General features: G+C 53.1%; 2 protein-coding genes across 2 annotated transcripts in view; both read left to right on the plus strand.

Moving 5' to 3' along the window:
* The first annotated feature begins 1,024 nt into the window (after window positions 1–1,024).
* On the plus strand, window positions 1,025–5,095 carry AS3MT (arsenite methyltransferase). Its single transcript, XM_040563324.1, has 11 exons — window positions 1,025–1,088; window positions 1,434–1,504; window positions 1,986–2,113; window positions 2,211–2,361; window positions 2,440–2,576; window positions 2,828–2,897; window positions 3,065–3,146; window positions 3,229–3,360; window positions 3,459–3,601; window positions 3,997–4,131; window positions 4,886–5,095. Coding segments are annotated over exons 1-11 (1,149 nt in total). The 5' UTR covers window positions 1,025–1,087; the 3' UTR covers window positions 4,985–5,095.
* Window positions 5,096–7,275: 2,180 nt separating this feature from the next.
* Window positions 7,276–18,814, plus strand: part of CNNM2 (cyclin and CBS domain divalent metal cation transport mediator 2) — a 114,071-nt gene continuing 102,532 nt past the window's right edge. The window contains exons 1-2 of the mRNA XM_040564521.1: window positions 7,276–7,798; window positions 7,842–9,011. Coding sequence (XP_040420455.1) covers window positions 7,348–7,798; window positions 7,842–9,011 — 1,621 coding nt within the window. The 5' untranslated portion in view covers window positions 7,276–7,347. The remainder of the gene's footprint in view (window positions 7,799–7,841; window positions 9,012–18,814) is intronic.

The following is an 18,814-nucleotide window of genomic DNA, read 5'->3' on the forward strand; positions in this document are numbered from 1 at the left end:
CCAGCTTTTGATTAAGCGGCCTTGGAAGTGTTGTGTATGTGTATCTGATTGGGAAGGTGTCCAGAGACACAGCTGGGAAGCAGGCAGTGAGATGTAAAAGAAAATCAGGAGCCGGTGTGTTCAGTTCTGCACGGCTCTGTGTCGATGGCTGAGTGGCTGGGCTCCCGTTTGCTTCCTGGGCAGTGAGGTGGGGTCCAGACTATAAATACTGTGTCTTGTTTTTCATTGAGTCACTTACCCAGAGCACTTGGAGCACGCTGGAAGCACTTGTTTGCCCGTGTGCTTTTCATCAGCTGATTCAACAAGGCAGGTTGGGAGTGGGGATCAGCCTGCTGTGTTCCTGCAGCTGCTGGGGTGCGGTTCCGTGTGGCACAACCTCTTTGCCTGGTTTTACCCTCACCACCCCTCCAGGGCCATTCCCTGCTTGGCCTCACCTTGTGGCACCAAATCTGCAGCCCCGTGGAGGTGCCCAGCGGTGCTGTTAGCTTCTCCTCTGCGCTGCGCCTCTGCCCTGGCAAGGATGCAGCTGCGGAGGGCGTAAAGAGCTGAAATGATTTGCTTTGTTATAAAGGCTTGGATTTCAGCTTCCGTTCTTTTAAGTCTAATCTTCTCACCTCCTGTGCCTGCTTACCTTGATAGCAGGGGCTGTGCTGCAGGGGCTGCCGTGAGGTGATGCCTAAAGGATGGGGGCACTGGGGCATGTTTGTGCCCTGGGGATTCCTGATCCGTGGCCTCACAGCTGCGTTTTGGGAGAGAAGCTTTTCCCCCAGCTTCTGGAGAAGCAGGCAGCCTTTTTCCCTGCGAGCTCCCATCCTCTGCAGGGGCTGGGGCATCACACAGGGGTCTCCCTGTGTTTGGGGTGAGCAGGAGGTGGAGCGGGGGACAGGACACAGCAGGGTGGGGGTATCCAAGGGCTGAGGCCGTGAGTGTGAGGTGACACCGTGGGTGCTGGCAGCGAGCGTGGCCGTGTACCCGGGTTTTTTACCCATGTCTCAGGCCTGGCAGGAGCTGGTGTCGGGCGGAAGCCAGGCCCGGGGCGGCGCAGGGCGCCGGGGCGGAGCGTGGCCGAGGCGCTACAGCCGGAGGCAGTAAGGCACCGAGGCTCCCCGGGGCTCCGGTTCCAGGGTGCTGGGGCCCTGTGGGGGGGACCCCATGGGGTGCTGAGGAGGGTTGGGATTCGCCCTACAGGGACGTCCTTGGGGGTAGTCCCTCCCGGGCAGCCAGGGTCAGGGTGTTTTGGTGGGGGGGGATGTTGGCGGGGGGTGCTCTTCCCACTAGGATTCGGGTTGGGGTCTCCCCGGGGGTTGCTTGGGGGGGCAAAAAAGCGTTCCCGTATTTTGGGGAGGGGGGGTGGGTGAGGGCCTTGGGGAAGGGCCTGGCGTGGTGCCCGCGGTGGTGGCGTCGGCACCAACCCTGTGCTCCCGTTGCTGCAGTGGCTGCGCCGTGTGGGGAGCAGATCCCCCGCGAGCAGATCCCCCAGGAGCAGATCCACCGCGAGGTGCAGGTGAGGGGGCAAGCGGGGCAGCTGGGGAGGGAGTGCCGAGCCCAGGCAGTGCCAGGACGCCTGCCACAGTCAGAGGACAAAGCTCATTTGGGGACCTAAGTGAGAGTGCTAAGGGCATTTGGCTGCTGCCAGCGGGGTTTTGGAGCAGGCACTTTGCTCATTTCCTTGTGGGGATGAGGAGGGAGCTGAGCAAACCTGTGTTTCTCTGCCCTTGTTGCGTGCACCCCCATCAAGTCAGGGAAACAGCATCCGTGGCCTGCAAAATTATCGCAAACAGCAATGAAATCCCCTCCCGTGCATGCAAGCAGGGGAAACCAGGGAGGGTGGGTATGCTAGCCTGATTTTCAGCTGGGTGCAGTGCCAGAGGGCCCTGGGGGCACGTGTAAGCTGAGTACAAGCATGATCCCATGTTTTGTGACCCCACGGAGTCACCGTGGCCCAGCTTGCTGTAGTAGGGTGGCCTCTGTCCTTCCTACCTCAGGATTACTATGGCAAAGAGCTGCAGAAGTCGGAGGACCTGAAAACCAACGCTTGTGTCACCTCGGCCAGGCCGGTCCCCAAGGCGATCAGAGATGCTCTGGAGCGTGTCCATGAGGAGGTGGTGGCCAGGTGAGACCTGGGGCTTCCCCCTGCTGCCACCTCCCCGTGGGCTGCAGCCCCCGGGTGGCAGGAGCACCCACACCCTGGCTCAGCCCGGCTTCCCCAGGTACTATGGCTGTGGTCTCATCGTCCCCGAGTGCCTGACGGCATGCCGGATCCTGGACCTGGGCAGCGGCAGTGGCAGGGACTGCTACCTGCTGAGCCAGCTGGTTGGGGAGCGGGGCCACGTCACCGGCATTGACATGACCGAGGGCCAGGTACGGCACGGGGACACCCGTGGGCTTGCTTTGTCCCCTCTCCATGTCCCCGCATGTTCATTCCCTTCCTCCTCCTAGGTCGAGGTGGCAAAGAAGCACATTGCGTATCACATGGAGAAGTTTGGCTACCAAAAGCCGAACGTGGACTTCCTCCAGGGCTACATGGAGAAGCTGGGTGATGCCGGGCTGGCTGATGAGAGCTACGATATTGTCATGTAGGTACCCTGCAGGGGACTGCGCTGTCCAGGGCTGTGCGGGGTCTGCACCCACATCCCGCTGAGTTGCTTGCTTCAGCCACGTGTGAGGAAAGGGAAGGGTCCAAGGAGGATCTGGGCTAGGCCCTGGGAGTATGGGAACTGCCCTTTTTGTGGTTGAATCCTGCACTGAGCGACAGGCTGTGCAGCAGCCGGCGGCGCTGAGCGTAAGAGATGATGGTGCAAATGAGCTTTGGTCTCCTCCTCCCCAGCTCTAACTGCGTGATCAACCTCGCCCCCGACAAGAGGGCCGTGCTGCGGGAGGCCTATCGCGTGCTGAAGGTGGGGAGCGGAGCGGGGCTGGGGCTGCCATGTCGTGGGGTGCCACGGGGATGCAGCAAGTTGGGGTGCAGCAGGCTGGGGGGGTTCTGGGGGCCATCGCTTCAGCACACCCCTTTCCCAGCCCATTTTGCCCCATCGCATCCCGCTCACTCCTCGCTGCCTTCCAGCCCGGCGGAGAGATGTACTTCAGCGACGTCTACGCCAGCCAGCGCCTGAGCGAGGCCGTGAGGAAGCACAGGGTGCTGTGGGGTGCGTAGGGCTCCAGGATGTGGGGCGGCACGGGACGGGGAGCTTTTGCCTTGTGTCACCTGTGTGCGTGCTGTTGTGCCAGGGGAGTGCCTGGCGGGAGCCCTGTTTTGGGGAGACCTGTACAGCATCGCTGAGGAGGTGGGCTTCAGCCCCCCGCGCCTGGTCACCGCCAGCCCCATCACCATCGGGGACAAGGAGCTGGAGGGCATCGTCGGTGAGGGTCCTGCCAGGGAGTGCTGGCTCTTTTTGGCCATGGGGAGAGGTGCTGGGACCTTGTGCTCAGCACCTGACCCACCGGCCTCTCCCTTGCAGGGGACTGTCGCTTCGTTTCCGCCACATTTCGGCTCTTCAAGGTGCCGGGGAGCAGCCGTGCTGGGCCGGGCCAGGTCATCTACAATGGTGGGATCGTGGGACACGAGCGAGAGCTGGTGTTTGATGCCAACTTCACCTTCAAGGTAGGGGGAGGTGCGTTTGGGCTTCTGGGGATGGCGAGCAGACCTGGCCTGAAGGACTGGGGATGGGGCAGCACTGATGCAGTGTGTGGTTTGGAGGATTAGGTCTGGTGGAGGGGGTGGTGGTTGGGGGCCATATAAGTCAGGAGAGTTGCATATAGGGCAGGGAGAGGGAGCCAGAGATATGCATTGTGTTGGGGGTGAAGATGGGAGCAGGACATCCCTGGTGGCTTCACCAGGCGGTTTGGAGCCCGCTGCTTGCTCCCTGTGGGCATTTCTCCAGTCTTTGGGCCAGGCTGGGCCCTGCTTTCAGTCCCCCCATCATCTGGCTGGGCGGCCGGGGGACCCTGGTCCGTGCACCCCAGGCCCCAGCCCCGTGACTGTTGCCCTGTCCCCAGGAAGGAGAGGCGGTGGATGTGGATGCCGAGACGGCCGCGGTACTGCGCAGCTCCAGGTTTGCGGAGGAGTTCCTCATCCGAGCCGGCGGGGCCGATGCCGCCGCACCCCAGGGCTGCTGTGGCGGGAGGGTGAAGGTTGGTAGCAGCAGCTCCGTGCTGGGTTTGGGGCTGGGGACACTGCTGTCCCTTGCTAGCAGGGGTCCTCTGAGGCACCAGAGGGGCAGTGACATGGTAACAGGAGACTTGTGGTATTGGGGCCAAGCAGGAGCCCACGGGACACCGTGGATGGTGCCCAGTGCCGTGCAACGGTCCTCCAGTGCAGGATGGAGCCCTCCAAAGGGGTCTGCTGTGCGAGGCGTGGGGGCCCTTTGCCCCTCATGCCCACCGGGGGTGCTGGGGCTGACGGCTGGGCATGCCTGAGGTCTCCATGGGGACAGGTCCTTCCTGCCCCGGGGTGCAGTGACCACCCCAGCTGCTCCTCGCTGCTGCTGCGAGCTCTGGGCCCTGGTTGCCGGCCCTGATCCCACAGCCCAAAGCACCTTTATCTGCTGGAAGCCTCCCTTCCCTCCTCATCCCCACGGCCGTCCTTTCAGACGGGCCAGCAGGGGTCATCAGTAGGCAAGGGAGATAAAGCCCTGCAGCTGCGTGTCCCTGGAGCACAGCCTTGTACTGGAGTCTTGGGTCCCTGTCCAAGCAGAAGGCGTTTCTCAGATAAAAGCAGAGTGAAAGTCCCCACAGAAACTCTCAGCATCCTCCTTAGGGCAGGGAAAAGCCACCAGGATGATCCCGACGGTGGCAGGGAACAGGTGGTGGGGAAATGCTGCTTCCATGGGGGGCCTCTTGTTTCCCTGTGGCCTGATCCTGTTCTGGCTTCTTCTCTGCCCTCCAGGAGAAGATCTGCGACCCCTTCCTGCTGCTGGAGAAGCTGGCGGCCCCGGCTCCCGCCTGCGGTCCCGCTGGCACCTGCGGGCCCCGGGGCTGCTGCTGAGCGGCGAGCCATGTCCCCATGCCGCTGGGTGCCAGCGGGGCAGGGGGCCGCGGCCCACAGGGCGTGTGGTTTTCACCAGAGAAAAAATAGAAATAAATGGCCGAGATGAAACACTGTGGGGTTGGAGCCTGCGGGGTGCTGAGTTTTTGAGTCTCGGTACGAACACAGTGGGGCTGGCGGGGCAGGTTGTGCTGCGGTGGGGGCGGGCAGCGCCCTGTAGGTCCCCTCGCTCCCTGTGGGACACACGGAGAGGGATGTTCTCTGCGGGAAGGGAGCTGTGGGATTTCTCCCCTCGTGTGGGATTTCTCAGCACCCTGCACCGTGTACCTCCATGTACCAGTCCAGCTCTGCTTTGAGCCCCCGAAAGCCCCCTGCACGCACACCCCATCCCATTGCTTTTTCTGAAACCGTCCCTCAGGCAGAGGGCAGCCCCACAGCCTGTCCCCGGAGACGGGATTTCTTCTCCCTTTCCCCGTGCAGCGCTGCTGAGGTTTATTTTTTCCCCGGACTCCATCTAGTGGGAAGCCCTGCGTGCGGTGCAAGCCTTGCACCTGCAGAGTTGTGCAGGGAAATGCGGCGGTTCTGGAAATCCCGCACCGTGGCTGCCCAGGTCCCACGTCCGACACATGTCCCACGTCCCACCTGCCCCAATACGAGGCTGCTGAGCGGCACCGATGTCCCAATGTCATCCATGTCCCTGGATGAGCTGAGCCACGAGGGAACGTTTCCAGCCCTCCTTGTGCCCCGATCACCCAGGAGGGACCAAAATCCCCTCTCTGCCATTTGAACAGCGTCTTGGCCCCATCAGGCTGTGTGTGTGGAAGGAGATCCTTGTGGGATTTTACAAAGTTACGGGGCCTCTAAGAGCAGTTCCCAGTCACAGAAAAGATTTCCTAAGCGCCCCGCGCTGCTTACCCTGATCTCTGCCAGGAGCGAAATAGGGGAGCGATTAATCCCCAGTTTGGGGACTAAACCCATAAATAATGGCCGTAAATATGGTTTCCTGGAAAGTCGCCTCGCCGGCCCGACCTTTTGGGTTCGGATAGGACCATGAATCTGCACGGTTCGGTGCGCGGGAACTTGCAAATGGTCGGGTTTAGGGCCGCAGAGCGGCGTGCTTGGAAAAACCATAACTCCTTGTTTGTGTTTTTATTTTATTATTTTGTTTTGTTTCTTTTTAAAAAATATTTTATTATTTTTTTTCTTAAAAAAAAATATTTTCTTTTTCTTTTTTTCCCCATTTTTTCCATTTTGTATTTGTTTTATTTTATTATTTTATTTTAATATTTTATTTTAATATTTTATTTTATTACTTTGTTTTATTTATTTTTGACTTTTTTTGACTAGAAAAACCATATAATATTGTTTTATTTTATTATTTTATTTTGTTTCTTTTAAAAAAATATTATTTTGTTTCCTTTTATTTTTCATTTTGTATTTATCTTATTATTTTGTTTTATTTTGTTATTATTTTTGTTTTATTTTATCACTTTATTTCATTACTTTATTTTATTAATTTTATTTGAATATTTTATCTTGTTTTATTATTTTATTTTATTTCATTTAATTTCATTTTGTTTTATTTATTTTTGTGTTTTTTTTTTTTTTTTCAATTTTCTTTGCTTTTCCCTTCATAATTCCCCGGCTCCCGGGGCCGGCACTTCCTACTATGTGTGCACCCCCCCCCCATCCCCGTCCCCGTCCCCTCGCCCCACACGGCCGCCAGGGGGAGCTGCGACACCGCTCACCGGGGGCGGCGGGGCCCCGGGCTGCGGCAGCGGGGGGCCGGGGAGAACGGAACGGAACGGAACGGAGCGGGCCGGTCCCGTCCCGTCCGCGTCCGCGTCCGCGTCCCCGTCCCCGTCCCCCGCCGAGCTCCGCGCACCCCGGCCCCGCTGCCGGTGCCGCCCCGCCATTGGTCGCGCCCCTCGGCATCCCCGCCCCCCCGCCGCTATTGGCCGTCTCCCTCGGGCCGGCCCCGCCCCCTCGGCCGCGGCGCCCACACGGGAGTCACGCGCCCCGGGGGGGGGCCGCGGCGGCCGCCGGCGGGGCGGGCGGCGGGCGGCGATTGGCGGAGGGGCGCGCGGGCGGCCCCGCCCCCGCGGCGGCTGTCGGTCGCCGGTTGGCGGCCGTTGGCCGAGGCCCCGCCCGGGCGAGGCGGAGCGGGGCGGGGCGGGGCGGGGAGGGCCGCGGCTCCAGGCGGCGCTCGGCTCGGCCCGGCCCGGCAGTCGCCGCCCGTCGGGTCCCGCGGGCAGCCGTGCCCGCCCGCCACCGCCACCGCCAGCACCGCCGCCGGTGGCAGCCGGGGCACGCCGCGGGCGATGCGGGGCGGCGGCGGCGCCGCCGCCGAGCCCTGACTAAAGATGGCCGCGCTGCCCGGGGGGAACATGGCGGGGGGCGGCCGGGGGGCGCGGGGACCGCCGCCGCCGCCGCCGCCGCCGCTGCTGCTGCTGCTGCTGCTCCTGCTCGGCTGCTGCTGCCTGGGCCGCCGGCCGCCCGCCGCCTCCGCCGCCGCTCCGCCCGCCGCCGCCTCGTCGCCGTCGGCGGAGGAGACGGTGATCATCGGGCTGCGGCTGGAGGACACGGACGACGTCTCCTTCATGGAGGGGGGCGCGCTGCGGGTGAGCGAGCGGACGCGGGTCAAGCTGCGGGTGTACGGGCAGAACATCAACAACGAGACCTGGTCGCGCATCGCCTTCACCGAGCACGAGCGGCGGCGGGGCGGCGGCCGGGCGGCGGCGGCCGACGGGGGGGCGGCGGCGGCGGCGGGGAGAGGCGGCGGAATCGGCTCCTCGGCGGGCGGAGGAGGAGGAGGTGGAGGAGGAGGAGGAGGAGGAGGAGGGGGGGGGCGGCGGAGCCCCGCAGCGCTGCGGCATCCGCACGTCGGACATCATCATCCTGCCGCACATCGTGCTCAACCGCCGCACGTCGGGCATCATCGAGATCGAGATCAAGCCCCTGCGCAAGACGGAGAAGAGCAAGTCCTACTACCTGTGCACCTCCGTCTCGGCCCCCGCCGCCGCCGCCCTGGGGCCCGGGGCCGCCGGCGGGTTGGTGGGTGCCGAGGGACCCGCGGGACCCCCGCCCTGGGGGGAGACCACCTGGATCTACCACGATGGAGAGGACACCAAGATGATCGTCGGGGAGGAGAAGAAGTTCCTGCTGCCCTTCTGGCTGCAGGTGATCTTCATCTCGCTCCTGCTCTGCCTCTCGGGCATGTTCAGCGGCCTCAACCTGGGCCTCATGGCGCTGGACCCCATGGAGCTGCGCATCGTGCAGAACTGCGGCACGGACAAGGAGAAGAACTACGCCAAGCGCATAGAGCCCGTGCGCCGCCAGGGCAACTACCTGCTGTGCTCCCTCCTGCTGGGCAACGTCCTGGTCAACACCACGCTGACCATCCTGCTGGACGACATCGCCGGCTCCGGGCTGGTGGCCGTGGTGGTCTCCACCATCGGCATCGTCATCTTCGGCGAGATCGTGCCGCAGGCCATCTGCTCCCGGCACGGCCTGGCCGTGGGCGCCAACACCATCTTCCTCACCAAGTTTTTCATGATGATGACCTTCCCGGCCTCCTACCCTGTCAGCAAGCTGCTGGACTGCGTCCTGGGCCAGGAGATCGGCACCGTCTATAACCGGGAGAAGCTGCTGGAGATGCTGCGGGTCACCGACCCTTACAACGATCTGGTCAAGGAGGAGCTCAACATCATCCAAGGAGCCCTGGAGCTGCGCACCAAGACGGTGGAGGACGTGATGACTCCGCTCCGGGACTGCTTCATGATCGCTGCCGAGGCCGTGCTCGACTTCAACACCATGTCCGAGATCATGGAGAGCGGCTACACCCGCATCCCCGTTTTCGAGGGTGACCGCTCCAACATCGTGGACCTGCTCTTCGTTAAGGACCTGGCTTTTGTGGACCCTGACGACTGCACGCCGCTCAAGACCATCACCCGGTTCTACAACCACCCGCTGCACTTTGTCTTCAACGACACCAAGCTCGACGCCATGCTGGAGGAGTTCAAGAAAGGTGGGATGATGGCAGGGCCCCGGGGGTGGCAGGCGCAGCTCGGTGGCGGGGAGCACCCCCGACAAGGGGGCTCTGCGGGGAGCCCTCGCTGCTTCACCTCGCAGAGGCTTTGGGAAAGTGCGCTTGGGACAGAGGGGCCTGAATTTAGGCGTCTGCCAGCTCCCTGACCCAGAAAGCTGACCCACGGCTGGTTGATGGTCTGTGCCCCCTGCCTCTTTTCCCCACTACTGGGCTGTGTGGGTGGGCATCGTGCCAAGCAAGGCTGCTTTTTTTTTTTTTTTTTCTCCTTTTTCCACTCATCTGCACATTATAGTGGGAACTGTTGACGCGAATGCGCGCCTGTTACTTGGCTCAGTCCTCTCTGTGCTTTTTCAGCTGGCCTGACGGTGAGGAGCGGGTGGGCTGCTCGTGTAGGTCACTCCTGTCTTTCCGGCTTAGTGTGCACACACGTGCTGAGATAAACACGGCGTTTTCGCTCCATTCATCGGCTCGGCTTGCTGACTTCAGCCCTGTGCTCGTGTTACAGTTATTCTGATTGATGCTTTGATCTGGGAACTCATAAATAGTTCCAGGGTCTTAAAATATGTTTGAATGCACCTGTCCGGGTAGCACGTCGGGTTTACAGGCCTTCTTACCTAGGCTCTCCTCTACCCCAAGGACCACGGGCTCAGCTGTGCAGACACGTGAGCCCTTCTACATCTCTGGTCTAGTGTGTGTATTCATTGCTTCAGAACTGGATGGGGGCTTTCCGTCTTAATTGTGGGAGGTGTTCTCCTGACAGATGTGCGTTAATTCTTATTATAAGCCTTTGCTTATGAGGAAAAAAAAAAAACACAACTTTTTTTTCCCTTTTTGAATCTGTTCCTCTCTGCGAGCCAAATAATAACGCAGGTCCTATGCCCTGTGCAAGAAAGTGCTTTAAAGGAAATAGTAAGTGAAATTTCAAATCAATTAGGTACTTGCAGACCGTCATGCTGGGTAACTGAAGGTAAAGTGAGTGCCATGGAGCAATCATACCCAGGGGAGCTCAGAGCAATGTGCTGTCGAGCGGTTCTGTCTCTGAGAGATGATCTGACTGAAAGAGATCTTCATAGCTGCATTGTTACCACAGTTAGGCTGACGGGGAAAAGTTAAATTAGCCGTTTATCAAATGCAGAATTCTCTTGAAGATACCTTGGTAAATTGATGAATGTTTTTTCTAGGTATCAAATTTAATTTTCTGTTTAGATTTCCAGGTACCGTTTGGTCCACATACTATGGTATTTGATCTGTTTCTAGCTGCTTAACCCAATTTAGGGGATTCAGAGGGTTATTCCTTTGGCATCCTCACTTTTCTTTCACAGATGGAAGGTGAAGGTACTCCTGCTTTTTGCTGACCAGAACAGCAGTTGTTCTGTGTAGTTCTTTCTGTCTCGGTGTGGTGATGGGGAAATCTTAAGCTGGTTCAGAGCTGTTGAACAGGAGATGTGGGAGAGCCTCGCCTGTGGTTTCTGTGCTGCAGAATCTGCAGCTCAGATCTGGGAAGCTCGATTATGTCACTTAACTGCTGGCTGGTTAAGGTGGGTTCTGCTGTGTGTGCAGGCCTGGAGTTCTTTTCCCTCCGTTACTCTGACTCCAGGTAGCATGACAGGGTTCTTAACCTGCAGCCGGAGCTCTGTTTTTTTTTTTTTTTTTCTAGCTTTGTTTGTAGCAACGTATCTGAAGAAATGAATGTTGCATGCTTTATTTCCCTGTCTGAAGGAGGTGAAACACTCCTGTGTGTTTAAAAATAGGAGCCCTTTTATTTAATAGCTGGGAGAATCAGGCATTTTAATCCTGCAAGTGTGGCAAAGCCAAATAGGCCTCTTTGCAGTTTCTGAAATTTGTGCTTAAAATAGGCTCCTTAATTCTCCTGGGTTGCTTGGAAGGTACAGACCAGAGGTTGCTTTTGCGGATACCCAGAGGACCTCCCTTGCCTGCACCAGGTAAATTCCCAGTAGCACAAGTTTAGGATGACTTCTTAATACCCTCCTGCGACTACTGCATTCTGGAGCAATCCCTGTAGTAGTGGATTAATTTGGGATAGTTGGATCGTGCCTCATATTTACTCCAGGACAGCTATGCTGGTTGGTGTGTATTGACAAGCCCTGGTGTTAGGACTAGTTCCGTCTTAACTGGTTTTTCTTTAAACATGCAGATATGGTGGAAATAAATAGCTTCCTTTGTCCTTTGAAATGAATGTAAATAACTGATAGCTTGCTTGATCTGGCATAGCGCGGTGTCTTTTGCAAGAGTTCTTCAAACTCCTTTCTGCACGGCAACCTTGCCAAATTCCCGTGAGAATGTACAAATTAAGGGTGAGAATCAAATTGCATGTTGTTTTCCGGTAAAGTGTTGAAAATAAATAAGCTTACGGCTTTTAATCGCCCCTTTCCCACCACGTTGACCTTCCACCGCACTAGGCTTGCTCCAAAGCTCTCTCGTGCCTTTCTCCCACCCAGGTGGCTACAACCCTGTTTGGTGCAACAAGCAGCTCGTGTGATATTGCTGCCGTCAGTTAAAGGCTTTAATCTGTTCAAGGAAAGAGGCTTTTTTTTTTTTTTTTTTTAAGAAGTTTAGGAATTAGCCGAGAGCATTGGGGTTTTGAAGCTCACTTTTTGGGGAAGGAACAAAATATACTTACCCCAAACATCAGTTGGAGCCTTACAGGGAAGAGATGAAAAGCCAAGCACGGCAGGATACGTGTCCTTGTGGTGTTGTGGCAGATGAAACTGGTAGTTTTGTACTTGCTTAGGTTGGGCAGCTGGAGGATTTGGTGGTGAGCATATTATTAATGTTCTTTGCCCACAGTTGCAAAATGAATATATGTTTCACCTCTATGCTGCCAGGCAAGAAACTTAGTTTTAAGAGAGCTGCAGCACATTCCCATTCCCTTGTTACTCTAATCTCTTGAAGTATGAATAAACATGACTTCTGAAGCAGCCTGCTAAAAAGCTTCTCTTCTAAAAAGCATTGTTTATTTTAAAATAAATAAATAAGCTTTTGAAAGTGGAGTAACTTTCTATTCCTGTCAACAGACCTCAAATCCATTTGCCAGCTAGTTGTGCAGACTGGGCGTTCAGCTTACTTGAATTCAATCTGTTCAACTCCACTTCAGTGCAAGGAGGTACAAGGTACCCTTTCCATTGGTCAAGGAAGGGACCTGCCTGACTTTGCTCAGCACAAAGATGCATCTTGTTTGAAATAACCTCTTGCTGGCTGTTGCTGTAAAGGGGAGCAAGGCGTCATCTCTTCCAGGATCAATTAGTATCCTGGCTCCTAAGGTGCAGCAGGGAGTGAATGAGCATCAAAGTCATTTCGGGAAAGAAGCTATGGACTGTCTCATCTGGTGTCTCTTCCCTTGATGATAAGCGTTGTTTTTGTTGTTGTTGTTATCTTGACAGTTTTCCTAAGTCTCTGGCACTTGCTTGTAGTATTTTTCACTGGTGGATCTTCTCATGTGTGATCCTAAATCTAAAGTGTTCCATTTCTAGCTCTCTGAATGCCAGAGTTACAAGAATTCACCTTGCAAAGCCTTGTTTTCTAATATTAATGTTCTAAGATAGGCCCTCTTTCTACCAGCCATTGTACGGCTGTTTTCGTGGTGGCCTGGACAGCTTTGTAGCACGGCAGTTTCTCAGACAGAGTCTTCCTTATCCGTACTTGGAGATCTTTGAGTTGTATGTTCTGATCTTATTTGTATCTGTCTCTGGTATTATGTTATACTGAAGATCAGAGTTAGTAACCTAGTACAGAGAAGTCATGGTAACTGCGTGCAGCAGTCCTGAGCTCTTATTCTCTGAATCACATGGCAGCCTTAAGAAAATTCCTAGATTCCTTATTAAAATTATTGCCAACTGAACCTTAAAAGATTTTTCTCCCCTAAAAACCTTGTCAGATTTAACTTGATGATCTTTTATTCATGCTCTGTTGATTTTTGTCTGTCATTAAGAGTGTGTCTGTTTAGTGAGGGCATAGGACCCTGAGAAAAAAATTGGTCCATTTCTTTTCCAGTTCTTCCTCCCACTCCCAAGAAAACCATGGCCCAGGAACCTGAAACCCTTACTTTTGAGGGGAGGGACAGCGAGTGATTGGTAGCCCACAAATCCAAAGCTCTGCATTGCTGTTATTGTGGTCTGAGCTCTCTTTATTATTAGGTTGCTTACCTTTCTGCTGCAACTCCAACCCACGCTTGCAGCTCGCTTCTTCCCTGGTCTCTTTCAGGTTTTATGGGTTCCCATCCTGCTGAATCTGAGTCCAGGCTTCCCATAAGTAAACTTTATTTAACGTATCCGAGTGCTTGTTTTCTGGTTCATCTAACAGGTTGTTTGTCTCTGAAGCTGTTTTTCTGTTTAGGCTGTGACTGCAGCATTACGAGGAACTGGAAGAAACTACATAAATCCCTTCTGGAATTATCAAAGGCATGTAAAACTCCTTCTTGGAAAACGATATTGTTTTCAAGGCCGCTTAGCTAAAAAAAGGCGTCTCCTCTGATCCTTTTAGGAGAATTCACATAAAGGTGTTGAGGTCCAGCACGGAGACTTCTTATGTGAAGAGAATAGGGCAACGATTAGGGAATTTGCCACCAAGATACAGAAGACTTAGCACGATGTGCCTGCAGGTTTGTTCCTGGGGGTTGCATTCAAGGGCAGCTCCAGCTCTCCTGGGGCTCCCTGCTGGGATGCTTTTGTGGGCCTAGGAGAAGGAGAGATGATGCTGGAGAGCAGCAGTGCTTTTTCAGCCTGGCCTTGGTGAGGAGTCCAGCTGGAGGCTCTGTTCTGCTGCTGAGGGCAGAATGAAACATGGTTCATGGAGAGGAGTAAGCAAATTCAATGGCTTAGAGGTTCAGAGCAGTACAGGTCTGAATTTGACGCTTGCGCTTGGTGTGATTCTTTGGTTGCTTTTTAACTGATCATTAGAGTCTCATTAGTCAACAGAGACAAACAGTTGCCATTTTTCCCCCAGTGTTCGCCAAGTTAGCAAACTCTTTACTGCACTGGCTGGGGTGGATTCCACAAGTGAGCCAGGTTCCTATCTGCTTTCTCTCTGTCTATAAAGGCTACCTGTAATAGGCACAGCTACAAATTTCAGGTCAGTCTGTGCTGTCAGCCGCATTTCCTGGCCAGTTTTGAAGCAGAAAGGAGAGAAGAGGAAAAATGTTGACTTCTGAGCAAATTCAATAGTACAGTAAAGTGGTCAGGTAGTGTAACCATTGCAGTTTTCTTCCAGGGCTGAGATTTTTTTGAGTTTCAGTATTTCTCTGCCAACGTGAGGTACTGAGGAGCAGAACACTCTGTGAACATCAGTCAACTACAAGGGTGTAAAATCAGTGACAAAGAGTGCTAGAGAAGAGGAAATGTGTTTTGTTCCCCCTGGAAGCTTGGTGATCTCATCAAGCTGCAATTCAAGAGCTTCTGAAACTAAAGATATTGTCTTTAATAAATCGTCTTAGATGTTTGTTTCTTTCTGTGAGCGTGTCTAATCAACGCTGAAGCTTTGTCAGCTCTTGTGTGTGGGCGAGCAGCAATAGTGTGGTATCTCCCATCAGTTGCTTTGTAATGTGAGTGGCAGAAGGAGATGGATCTAAAGGTTGTGATTCTGATCGTCATCTCTGGAAAATGCTGGGAACTGTGGAAATGCTATTGCTATTTTGCTGTTCAGTCAAAGCTAGTAAATACTGCAGCGGAAGCTGCCTGTACGGCTATTATTTGACACTAGTATGGAAGCATTATAATGCAGTTTCTAATTATGTGATCACAGACTGTCTGTTCAAGACCTCTGGGTGGCCCTGTAATTGAATAAGTGAACTTGAGATACTCTTATCAGCCTCTTCAGTGCTCTGTGCCAAAGCAAATATTTGGGACAAAATCATCCTTTTGTTAACCTAATGTATTAGACCCATCGTTCTTTTTTTATTTCACATATGAAATCTGTTCTGATGCCTAAATATTGAGCCATTAGCATGTGCGATTGCAGGGGAGCTCAGCAGCAAAGCGATCCAACGATAGGTTTATTTTTTGCAGGCTGTAGCATCGCTCTAGCTGGCAATAGAGTAAAGGAGGGAGTTAGTCACCTCACCTCTTTTAAACGCTTTGCAAAGTATGCTTAATATGAAGAGCTGTAAGTCAGTTTTACAGCTGCCTAGGCACCATAAAATGGGTCTAGAAATGAACGGAGAGGCTGAGCAGTGTGTTGAATGAGTCTATATCTCATCCCACATTTCTTTTTCCGTTAATATTTAAAAAGAACTCTTTTTCATTTGCTTACGTGCCTCTACCAATTGCACTTCTAATGTGGAGTCTCTCAGTTTCATTAATGGAGCTCGAAAAGCTAGTCCTCAACACAAGGTTCTGCAGTACTCTGAACCATACCCTGGTGAGCGTGACCTGGCACTCCTGTTAATTTGACAAGATCCTCAAATACAGCCTACCAGCTACAAATGGGAGTACAAACACTTGGTGCTAACGAGCTACGGTGAACAGCACATGGCAAAAAATCTCAGATCCAGCCAGTTGATCCAGCCTGGCTCCTGCCAAGGTCACTGAGTCAGTTCAGGACCATCTAGTGATGCTTTTTGTTTTACTTTTTTCTATGATTACCTATAGTTGAAGTGAGATGTGTAAATCTGTCAGTAGCTTTCTTCAGGTGGAATCTGCCTTTTCCCTTGGCCTAGGAATCAGCATGGCCCAGTAGCTGCTGGCGGGAGGAGCCATGCTGGGAATAAGCTAGGGCCAAGCGTGATGGTATACAAGACATCTGTGAGAAGGGCATGAAGGGAAGCTGTTAAGGAACTCTAAGGGGTAGAGATGGCCTGGTCACCTTAGTATAGGTCTTCTTATAGAGAGGTGGGTGTAGGGAAGAGAAACAGATGGCCTGGGACAGGTAAGTTGAGAAGTTCCTTCGGGTTCTAAATGTCGTCTTGTACAGCATGTAGTAATGAAGATCTGAATCCTCAAAGCATATTATTATGGGTTTAGACAGAGAAACTAAAAGATTTCCTATAGCATCTGAAAGAAAATCAGTAATGTGATGACTCAAGGGCTCTCAACTGTACAGCATCTTTCACAAAGTGAACTTGGAAGAATCAGGTCCCCGCTGAGCAGTTCAGCTGGAAACACAAGGATGCAAGATCACAGCAGAGAAGGTAGAAATCCCTCTCTCAGACCAAAGGCCATTGTGCTTGGAGAGGATCTGGCTGGTGCTTCATCTTGCCAGTAGAGCTGCATTAACACAATGGCTTGGGCAGCTCATCTTTCCATTCCTGGTCCCCAGTAACGTAGAGGCTTTGATTATTTCCAAGCTTGTCTCTACAAACTCTCCCATTTTATTTTTATTTTTTGTCCTCCTCTACTCAAAAGTACTCTCTGCTGTTTACGATCCTGTCTGTGCTAGCTTTCTGTTCTGGAGAGCCATGAGTAGGGGCCCTTGGAGACCTTCGAGCCATTGTTCTCATGTTTTGTGTTAAAGCTGCCTGGGAGCCTTGCAGACTTCTCGTAGGCAGCCAGTTTTCACTGAACAGAAGAGTGATTTTTCAGGATTTGCCACACTTCTGCGTTGTCTGTGGGACATCACGAGGATCGTCTGCCTTTGGTGACTGTGTTTTAGCACACAACCTGTAAATGCAAGAGAGATTTCTTTGGTTGGCTTGGCTGGCGTGTTGGAAATTAGGATTCTTACATGGGCGTTTGTGGCTATCTTTGTGGTTTAAAGACATGAGTCAATCTTGCTCTCTACCTACCAGTGATAATATCAGCTTGAGAGGTCTAGTAAATGTATACAAGAAAAGCAACTTGTCTTGTAACGGAGTTGTCTTCAAATACCCAAGGCCTAGATTGAGCAGAAACCTCAGAGCTAGGAAAGCGTGTGTGAATGGGACTTTGTTGTCCCTTTGTGTTGAAGCATTTTGCTTGTAAATGTGGTTGGGTACAGGAATTTCAGTGTTTAAACTTGAAACAGCAGCCCTTCTCATGGAGGAATTGTAATTTGAAGGGAAGAGTGTGATGCCTGTCAACCTGGGAACTGAAACCTGGTGATTACCGAGGCCTCGGGTTGTAAGCTAACGCGCTTCTCCTGCAGTTACTGATTAACCAAGCAGGAGCTTTGCTCCAGCCAAAGGAGCTGGGGCCAGAAGATGAGCACATACATTTAATACAAAAGATCGGTATATTTTTGTTCTGTGATGCTTTCCGTTGGGATTGCACCATTCCTTCGCTGGCAGTCCTAAAGGGATCCGCTCTTCAAACGAGAGTGGTGTCGTAACGCTGCTCTCCGCAGGGTGAGCCGTGTCATCAAGGCTGGGCTCTTCCTTGCTTGAGGTTCTCTCCCACAAGAAGCGTGAATGAAAGTTGTTCTTCTATAGTGAGCTTTTATGGTGGTATAATCTCTTGCAGCGATATGACGGAGCCATCCACGACTGTTGATCTTTATGGAGGTGAACAAAAGCTTTTTCCCCCCGCCCCCCCCACTAGTCCGTGGGTCATCAGAGCGATGAAATGCTGACTGTGCCTCTCAGTTGGATACTCTGCTGCCAGCAAACAATTTTAAGAATGATCTTGCCATGTCTGGTTTCCGTCCAGTACTCCACCTCCCGCTTTCAGAAGGTTGTCCCGCCTGCCCTTTGCTCTGGGGGGGGGTTCAAAGTGCAGCCCTGAAAAAGAGCCTGCAGGCCCCCTTCCCATGCAGCGGTTACGTGAGGACAGGGATGATCGGGTTGCTCACTTTTATTGCTTGTGAATCGCTTGTCAGCGATTTCCAGTCTCCTACAAAAAAGGGAAGACAGTCTTCTGCCGGTGTGAACTTGTTCTTGATAAAAATTTATAATCTGGCACCGAGAGTAGGTGTGGCTGTGGGGTTTAGGCAAGCTGCAGGCTTACTTCTTCCTATCTAGCCTGGGACATCTTTCCATTTGAAGCAAGTACAGCGCTTAGTTACAATTCCTGTACACAGCAAGTGCAGACGGGCCTTAATTTAGTATTAGGGCATCCAGTAAGAGCCCTCGGTTAAATTTGTGCTAGCTGAATAGGCCTGAGTTGTGAGTTATTCAGTACCTCTGGCTTGGACTCCAAGGGACGTCACCAAGTTGTTTTTGCTTTAAGATGGGTAAATTAGTATGATATGTTTTGCTGTGTGAATTTGTGTTGTTTTGTTTTCCCATTGTAACTGAGGTATGTGTGCAGATAAAACTTAGGCTTTCAGCTTTTAATTTGGTGTGTTTGTGTTGATGTAGGGTGATGAGGTGAGGGTGGGTGGAAGAGCCTCTCTGAAGGCAGCGGGTTTATGAAGACTTTCTGACTAGGTCTTGCTTTCCTCCGGCAGAGGGGAGGAATAAGGGATCCCTCACTGGGGGGCAGGGTAGTTCTTGTTTGAGTAGCTCGTAGTATGGGCTGCACTGCTGTAGCTGTATGGGATTTATGCAGCTCTACAAGCGTGAGTTGACCGTTACTGCATGTTGGTTCCGTGCCCTTGTGGAAAATAACTTTTATCTTCTTCTTGGTATTCTAGTTTGCTTGGAGTCTTTTGGGGTGGTTAGGGTTGAAAACACTGATAACTGCACAGCTGAATTCTAGGACTTCACACTGCTGGGAGTGTTTTTTCTTCTTATTGCAAGCATTCCCCCAAAACTACATGGATGGGGTTTCTCCCAGAGAAATCAAGATCCCTATCAATATCATTCTGTTTCTCTTATTGAAAATCCTGTGCAGTACTTTAGACTCTCCATCAGTTACTAGATGTTTGAGTGCTCATTCGCAGGAGCAATGACAAGGTTAAAAACTTTCTTGTATCAT

The sequence above is a fragment of the Cygnus olor genome, chromosome 7 (genome assembly GCF_009769625.2).
Source record: "Cygnus olor isolate bCygOlo1 chromosome 7, bCygOlo1.pri.v2, whole genome shotgun sequence".
NCBI lineage: Eukaryota > Metazoa > Chordata > Aves > Anseriformes > Anatidae > Cygnus > Cygnus olor.